This window comes from Balearica regulorum, chromosome 4 (assembly GCF_011004875.1).
Source record: "Balearica regulorum gibbericeps isolate bBalReg1 chromosome 4, bBalReg1.pri, whole genome shotgun sequence".
Classification (NCBI taxonomy): Eukaryota; Metazoa; Chordata; class Aves; order Gruiformes; family Gruidae; genus Balearica; species Balearica regulorum.
Window position 1 is genome coordinate 67,244,864 of NC_046187.1, and position 9,054 is coordinate 67,253,917.

Genomic DNA, 9,054 nt, shown 5'->3' on the forward strand with positions numbered 1-9,054 from the left:
TTCTCTTTTGGTACTACTTACTTACCTCAAAATGCCGCCCCGCTGCTTCTGCATCTGAGCAGGTACCAACCTGCTCCCTGCCCGCATTCCCCAACAAAGTGTTGCACAGCCACTCAGAGACAGAGGGTTGCTTAAAAGAAGCTACTTTATTATCTTTGATTTGGATAAAGGTCCCAGAGGGGATCAGCTCTTTCCAGCAGGGTGGGTGGTCCCATGGGTGGTCCTGGTGGCAACAGGAGCCTCAGTTGCAATGGCATCATCAGCTGGACCGGCGGAGGTCCACTCATGCTGAGCTCCAACTGAGCGGTGTCACCTCCGTGCCTACTTTGATCCGGTCTGCGGCAGCGACCCCCCCAGGCAGTCTCTGGGATGAGCGGATGGTCTGTCCCAGTGTCCAAAATTGTCGCCTGGGCCCCACCAGTGTGAGAGGGAAGTAGGTCCTCAGGGTCCCAGGCGTGGGTGTGGCCACGAGGTATGGGTGCCGAGCTGCGGACGTCTGAGGTGGCAATTGTCCTGCTGGGTGCGCGTCGCCCTGCGTCTGCAGAGCGGCGTCTTGAAAAGGGCGCAGCTCTCCGGCCATGCTGCGCTGCTGGTAAAGCTGGCCTCTGCCTACTCAAGGCTCAGGTAGGCGCCTGAGCTGCCTTGCTGCACCGCAAAAATCATCTCAGTGCAGATGTTCATCCTGGAGGTGGTTCTCAGCTGGAACTTGCAGGACTGGGAGGAAGGCAGCACCATCAGCTGGCAGTGGTGCGACTGAGGCAAAAGCAGCCAGGCTGATCTCACCAGCAGTTGGACCCAGCAGGCGATTTTCTCCACGTCCAAGTAGGAGCACGTGCAGAGGGTGCGTAGGAGGCACGAGCTCTGATCCCTCGGCAGCTGGTCGTCGGGGTGGTGCAGAAAGCACAAAATATCCCCCAGCAGCCGCTCCCTCGAGCACATGCACTCCAGCAGCACGTGGACGCTGGAGTGCCTTGCTGGCAGCTGCCCCGTGGTGTCCAGCTCCAGGTGGAAAGAGTGCCCGGGGGGTGGCCGCAGGAACACGAGCAGGCGGTAGGCGATGCTGTTCCCGTGGACGCTCCAGGTTTCATAGGGGCTGTCCATCCCGATGGCCGGGTGCATCTGCGGCATGAAGGTCTTCTTGGAGAGCACGCGGCAGACACCAAGGAGGTCACCCACCAGCTCCTTCAGCACCTTGCACGTGTCGGGCAGGCCCTGCATTGGCAACAGAGTGGACGCAGCCAAAGACCTGAGGCCATGGCGGTCTCCCTCATCCTCGTCGTCGTCTGCCTCCTCCTCGCTGCTGGAGCTGTCCTGCTGACTGCAGCTGCCAGAGGCAAGCTTCATTTCCCTGGCCAGCCAGCAGATCTCAGCGAGCAGGACCAGGGCTCCTGCAACGGTCCACAACGGCCACCGCTGCAACACGGAAAGGAGTGTGGCTCCCTCGGCGCTTCTGCTCTCCTCGACCTCCTGCAGCAGCCGAGTCATCTGCTGGAGAAACTCCTCCCGCTGCTGCATCCGCTCGGTCGCGGCCACATCTGTCTGGTGGTCGTGCTTCAGCCCATGCTGGACGGCCAGCACAGCCAGAAGGAGGGCAATTGCCTTAGCCATGGCCTGGAGGGGGTGGGAGAAAAGGGGGCTGAGCAGGGCTGGGTAGGAGACGGGCTGAGGGAGCAAGGGCAGGGTTTGTGAGCACTGCACAGGTGAGAGCCACGGGCTGTCCCAGGAAAGCATCTGGGCACTGCCGTCGACAGGCTCGACAGGCCGCAGGCCCTGGCTGGAGACAGCATGGGGCCCGTCCTGCCCAAGCCGCCCTGATGGCCAGCCCCCATCTGGGCTGTACCCCATGAAGGGGCGAGCGACACCCGAGCAGAATCTGCCGAGGCCGCCCCTTCCCTGTCCCACAACAGCGTCCCGTGGAGCCCCGGGCCACCAGCACATCCCCAAAGCCTCTCTGGGCCCCTGGCACCACTGGGAGCCCTGAGTACCTCTTCCCCCAGCTGCAAGGGCGGTACCGTGCCCTGCCCTGAGGGGCTCGGCTCTCGCTCTGGGTTAGAAACCTCCCCGGCCACCCTCCCCGTCCCCCTTCCAGCCCAGCCTTCCCCCCGCATGCTGCACTCACGGTCGCCCGAGCCAAACAGCAGCGGGGCTGCCTGGTGATGTCCCTTGGGACAGCTCCCATTGTGACCTGTCCTCTATGCCATCACAGTCACCAGAGCAGCATCACCCAGCCGACAAGCCCAGGCCTTTGTCCCCACCGCCCGGCTCAGTGCGTCCTGGGCATCACAGCAAGGACAAACGTGCCCGGCACGAGCCAGCTCCCGGGGGCTCTCTTGACAAGGCGGGCAGACACCCCCCAAAACCATCATGGACATGAAAACGGGGACTGTAGCTGGATGTCCCTGACTGAAGTAGAGAGGGACAGAGCTTTCTGGCCCAGGTGGTCTGACTCTGCCTTGCCTTGAAAAGAAGAGCTACGAGCCCTTGGGCAGAGACAAAACTCCTCCTCCCTCTTCTCTTCTTGGATGCCTTCTGCCGGGGCAGGACTTAGCCCTGCAAAGCCTGACGATCAAGCCAAATGCAAATCGTGTCCCTGGTGCAAGTGGAAAAGATCCTGTGGCTCCTGTCTCTGGCTACCAACTTGCCCTCTGCAAGGGCAAGCCGGGGGGCTGGAGAGGCCACGCCAGGTCCAACGTCTCTCCACTCCCCCGAGGTTTCCCCGGTTCAGGAGAGCCCCCTGTACACCGCGCTGGAGTGCTCCGCTGTGGATTGTGCCTCCCAGGAGCCTGGCCCGTTCTGCATGAGTGCATGCCTTGAGGCCCAGACACCTCAAAAGCTTTCTTTAGCCTTGCTGCCTATGTGCCAAGACTGACACGGCTGCCATGTTTCTGTCCGTTCAGCATGTGCACAACCGCACATCTGATGCGCCTCCTGCCCAAAGCCGCCTGGAGGCAAAGAGAGGGAGAGAAGGTCAGTGAGTGGGAGCGTGCCCTGAAGTCCCTTTCTGTGTTAAGTCTCTCTTGTCCAGGGAGTGGGGACCTGCAGTGCCAAGCAGAGGAAACAGAATCACAGAATCATTTAGGTTGGAAAAGACCTTTAAGATCATGAAGTCTAACCATAAATCTAACACTGCCAAGTCCACCAGTAAACCATGACCCTAAATGCCACCTCGACATGTTTTTTAAATGCCTCCAGGGATGGTGACTCAACGACTTCCCTGGCCAGCCTGCGCCAGTGCTTGGTAACCGTTTCAGTGAAGAAATTGTTCCTAATATCCACTCTAAACCTCCCCTGACACAAGTTGAGGTCATTTCCTCTGGTCCTATCACTTGCTACTTTGGAGAAGAGACCAACCCCCACCTGGCTACAACCTCCTTCCAGGTAGTTGTAGAGAGTGAGAAGGTCTCCCTCTTCAGCCTCCTTTTCTCCAGGCTGAACAACCCCAGTTCCCTCAGCTGGTCCTCATAAGACTTGTGCTCTAGACCCTTCACCAGCTCCCTTGCTCTTCCTTGGACATGCTCCAGCACCTCAATGTCTTTCTCGTAATGAGAAGCCCAAAACTGAACACAGTACTCAAGGTGTGGCCTCACCAGTACTGAGTACAGAGGGACGATCACTTCCCTGGTCCTGCTGGCCACACTATTCCTGATACAAGCCAGGGTGCTGTTGGCCACCTTGGCCACCTGGGCACACTGCTGGCTCATATTCAGCCAGATGTCAACCAACACCCCCAGGTCCTTTTCTGCCAAGCACCTTTTTGGCCAGTCTTCTGCAAGCCTGTAGCATTGCATGGAGTGGTTGTGATCCAGCTACAGGACCCAGCACTTAGCCAGGTAGTGGTAGTAGTTTTTTTAAAGAGTAGACTAGACTAGCCATGTGAATCAGAGATTTGTGATAAAAAGCTGACAAGCTATTCTAAATGTTATTTGTACTGGAAGTTGACCAGTAAATTCTAATGTTAAAATAATGAATTTAAATAAATTTGTTACAGACAGACATTCTATAAACTGAATTTATTGCTGGTTGCCAAATTCCTTGAGTTATGTCAAGACCAACTCTCAACTTCAGGCTTGACTTAATACTTGACAATTTTGAGTCGTAACTGCTTGAGCAGTACTATAAAATACAGGGCTAAAAATGTTTGTGTGATGTAGCATCTCAGGTTTTCTGTTTCAGATTGCATTTCAAAAGTGAACTTGCTAGTGCTATGGTCAGGAATAGAATAACATGTTGGACCAACTAACCTAGAGATTTTGATTCAGCTATTCTTAAGTAGTTAACATGAACAAACAGATGACATTTTGTCTTGAGATTACCAACACATGAAACATGAAATACAGCCTCTCAGTTACATCAAATTTCATCTGACATTTTTAAAACACACCATCTACTTCCCACTCATCTCAAACTGTCTGCAAATAGCAAGATATCATGTAATCCCTATACAGCCACTACCCTGCAATCTAGGGCTTATCAAAGATTGAGGGGGTTTTGTTGTTGTTTTGTTTTGGCGTTTTTTTTTAGCTCATGCTGAATAAATGCAGTTTATGGGAGTTTGGCTCTTTAAGATTCAGTTCTGTAACACACAACATGAACCTGAAAATGGAACAAAAATTTGCCCTTGTACAGAAAAGTCCGACTGCATACCACATTGTGTTATCAAGAGTGTAGACAATAGGTCATGGGAATTGACAATTCTCATTTACTTGACACTTGTGAGACTGCATTTGCAGTACTGCAATTCAGTTTGGGGTTCCCTGAGGTGAGAAAGATGTTGACATGCTGCTACAAGTTCCGGAGATTAAGACACAAAGGTAGACAGGGAGTTGGAGCACATGGTTTATAAGAGGAAGCTGAAAGAGCTGTGTTCAGCATTAGGAAGAGAAGGCTTAGGGTAGATCTTACTGTTCTGCACAGCTACCTAATGCAAGGATATAAACAAGACGGAGGCACAGTCCCTTTGCAAAGGTGGACACTGAAAGGACAAGAGACAATGGACACTTTCTTACCTCTACCTTACCAGTGAATCTTGTATTCTCACTATCATAAGAGGGCCAAAAAGAAAGACTTCTAAAATTGTGAACTGTTTTTAATATTAAAAAAATAAATTATGAACTAGCTTACTGTTTTACTATTTTAAGTTCTTCCAGAATTCTCATTTTTACATCGAGAGATGCATACCCCACACTTTATCCCAGACAATTACCTACGTGGAGATGAGGGATTTTGAGAAGTTACAAGTGTTTAATGATTGTTGAAGAGCATCAATTTTCAAGTCTATCAACAAGACACACAAGGACATAAGATCCAATAGTGAAGAAGCTGCAAAAGACTTATTTGGAAGCAATAAGCCTGTCCTAGGAGGAAAGAATTTCCTTGCTAAAAGCTGCACAAATTGAGGTCTGGAGAATCAGATGCCAAATAAGAACAGTCTTCAGTCTAACACTAATAACCAATTTGTAGTGTTGGGGACTCACGGAGGATGAAATTCTTTTGCTTTAAAAGAACCATCTTACTGAATGATCATTTTATCAAGCTATGCTTTAACATACAAAAAAAAATACTGAAAACTGCATGCAAAGACTCAATAACAATACTAAGCTCATGGATAGTTTGCTTTCTCTCATGGATCCAAAGAACTTTACAAGATAAACAGTATTATTATTTCCCTCTTTGAAACAGAAGAAACTGAGACATCAATGCTAAATGACTTGACAAGACACCACCTTATCTTAGATTTAGACCTGGATTCTCTGAATGTCAGTCCATTGCCCAAGCCACTAACTAGAACTGGTTCCAGTTGCCCGGCAGTATGTTCTGAGCATGCCAGTATAACTGCATATATTTTGTATGTAAAATAATAAACTTTTTTGTCTTTTTTTTTTTTTGTCTTGGGGAAAAAAAACACACCAAAAAAAACCAACAACCAAAACAAAACAGGTGCAGTCAGTTAGTGTTCTAAGGTGTACGCAAATGGGCTGATCATGTCTCTATTAAGTCCTCTAGCTTTTATATAATCCATAAGAGTCTCAAGACTTTTCTATTTATATAAGCAGTCACTGCATTTCACAGTTTGTCCCGTCAGCTTCCTTGAGGCCTGCTACGTATCTTGGCAAGAGTTACTATATCCCCAAAGGAATCAGTGATTACTCTTTCAAATGGAGCTGCCACTACATTGGAGAAAGGTTTCATAACAATGGGCTATTTTAGCTGTAGATGGACTTCTTTGTCCCTCTTTATAATTAATTTGAAACTAGAGCATTCAGCAAAACTGTAAATGCAGTAGGTCTCATTTCTTAATGGGAAGGCATCTGTAGTAAGTGTATTCTCTATCGAATTAGCTTCTCTATTCAGTAAATAAAAGCAGTATACGATATCATTCAAGTAGGGTTCACATTCAATAACATCTGCATAAAGAAAACATTCTATTAGCATTCAGTTTTGATATCTTTTTATGAAAAATGCAATAACTTGTTACCACAGTTAACATAATTAGATGTAGTTTAAAATGACACTATCACATGATAGAAATTTTGTTATAAAATTAACCAGTGTTTTATGTTTTGCCAATGTGAATGATGACATCAGCACTGACTGAAGTTATCAGAACAGTAATGTGTAAAATAGAGGAGACTGTCAGGTGTTATGTTTGACTCCTCTTTGAAGAATTGTGCTTTAAGTCCAGATCTATCCAAAAGTAAACTTAATTAGTAAAGTTCCTTCTATGGCTGGAATCACAATATCAGAATATGCTGAGTTTGATGGATTCTTGTGGGAATTAAAATATCTGAGACAGAGCTTCAAATTTATTTTCTATAGGGAAAGACAGATGAGATGTAAAAGATGTGAAATGACCATCTACCTGCTATAGATAGTATTATTATTAGCAACAATAATGAGCAACATACAGTAGATCAAAAAGCATCCCTTGCCTACACCCTAAAGGGATTAAATTCACCTTGCTGCAGAGCATAAGAACAAAGTTAATGTACCATATAATCCCCACATACATCCAAAAAGCTGTGTTATTTCAGTTGTTTTTTAGTCAGGAAGTCAAAAGCAAGGATACTGGCCGCTTTTGGAACAAATAATTTACATCTTTGAATTGCTTTAGCACGCATGCTTAGATTCAGGGAAAGCACACAGCATTCATTCTGACAATTGTTTTGCAATGCATAACAGACCCAGATGAGACACAGAAAACCCCTTAAAAGGTCAATTTCTTCCCCTGACTGTGTTTCTTAAGTCCAAATAAACAGACAGCATTTAGTCAGCTATGTATGTGCTTTGCACAGTTAAGAGCATGCATGCTTAAGATCATGACTGTTTGCTTAAAACCACTTGTAAGCTTTTGTCATCAATACTGGGTTTGACCCTGAAATCCTAACTTACGAAAATCCAACTAGTGCCACTTTGTGACACAGCTGCTGAACCCAAGCTAGACAGCCCATTGGTTTTGTGCTGTACACGAGGAAGAAATGTTAGGAAAAGCCTTCCCACAGATAGGTGGTAGGACAAGGCAGGACATCAGAGACACACTCCTTTAATTTTGAGAACAAGATTCTTTGAAGGGAAGAGGTAGTGTGGGTTGAGTTACAATCCTCTCCATGCCAGACAATCAAAATGGTCAGTTATGACAGAGAGGGCATAGCAGTTCAGGGCTCAAAGATTATTCACTTTAGTTACTTCCCACTGGCTCTTTATAGTTTCTGAAAGAACGGACTTTTCCCTGGAAAATCACTGCATCCAGCATTTGCGATTAGTGAACCACCTGTTCTCCACTAACCAACCCTCATTAATACTTTTTTCCAGTAAAAGAGTTTCTCCACAGTCTGCATAAGTAACCTCACAGAAGATTCTGTAGCCATTCCCACAGCTTTCTAGGATGTTATTTGTGACCAAATTATTGTAGTTGGTTTAGCAATGTACCCACTGTCTCTTACTCTCCTCCCTTTACCCCAAAGAACCCTGTTTATCTAAACTACAGCTCCCTGCTTCCCTCCCCATCCTTCAAAGGCACAAGTAACAGTGCCTTTTACTAAATACAGTAAACACAGTGGTCAAAAGCCATGCTTTGCTTATGTTCCACTGGACAAAGACAGTTCTGAAAATACTAGAAGACAAGTAGTCCCTTCTCCACTACTCAGAGTAAGATTTCACAAGCTTTGCATGACCTCTACTGGTTTAAGTCTTCTTGCTGGGCTCCAATTTGGTCTCATCACATGCTACTATTGCAGTCCTTCTCAATCAGCAGAATTATAACCACAGATTCTTAACCATTGCCTCTCTTTGGTAACAGCGACAGTATGATTTCCCAAATCCCAGTCTCCTGCTCAGGGTTTTCTGTCCTAGGCAGAGCTTTGGACTGTTCATTAGCTCACATTTATTCCCTCTCTCTCTCTCCCTTTTTCAGACACAATCCCCTTCTTATGTCTCCTTTGATGGTCAGATTTCTCTAGGAAGCAGGTGATACTTTTTTCTCTTGTTTTTCCCCTCAAAAATACTGGGTTGTGGAGGGTTTCGGTTGAATTAAAAAAAAAAACAAACAACCCACCACCCAGTAATTTTTTTTGTTATAATTTTTTGTTATAATCTGCTGTTCCAGCAACAATGAACCTCCTCTCTGTGGCAAAACCTGAACATTCCTGTTCTTACCGGTTGATAAAAATAGGAGAAAAGACCTTTTCCTTATTGTAAAAAAAGTAACATCTGAAAGGATAACCACTAGCAAGTGTTTATCTGCTGAAGCCATGTGCCTGTTGCCTGAATTTCACTTTTCACTGGATTTCAAGAGCAAATATTTGGATGAGAAAAATAACTGTAGGTAAATAAGTATAGTTAATAACTCTAGGTACCTTATGCCGGAATTATCTGCCTTGTCCAGAACCGTTTGAGAAATTGTAATGCCAAAAATGCATATCTTTGTGAAATGCTTTATTAAATTAATCTGTTGAAGTATTCACCTTCCAAAAGCTTTATGAGTAGCAACATTTAATGTAATATTGAAATAATTGAATGTTTTTATCAGTACACAATCAGAGGTCTGTTTCTACACTC

General features: G+C 46.5%; 1 protein-coding gene across 1 annotated transcript; it reads right to left on the reverse strand.

Moving 5' to 3' along the window:
* Nucleotides 1-609: 609 nt before the first annotated feature.
* Nucleotides 610-1,845, reverse strand: LOC142601509 (uncharacterized). Its single transcript, XM_075750688.1, has one exon. It carries the CDS (start codon nucleotides 1,843-1,845, stop codon nucleotides 610-612), a length of 1,236 nt encoding a protein of 411 aa, XP_075606803.1.
* Nucleotides 1,846-9,054: the final 7,209 nt, after the last annotated feature.

Coding starts and splice junctions, on each gene's coding strand:
- LOC142601509 (XM_075750688.1), bottom strand. CDS start 1,845: ATGGGGTACAGCCCAGATGGGGGCTGGCCATCAGGGCGGCTTGGGCAG.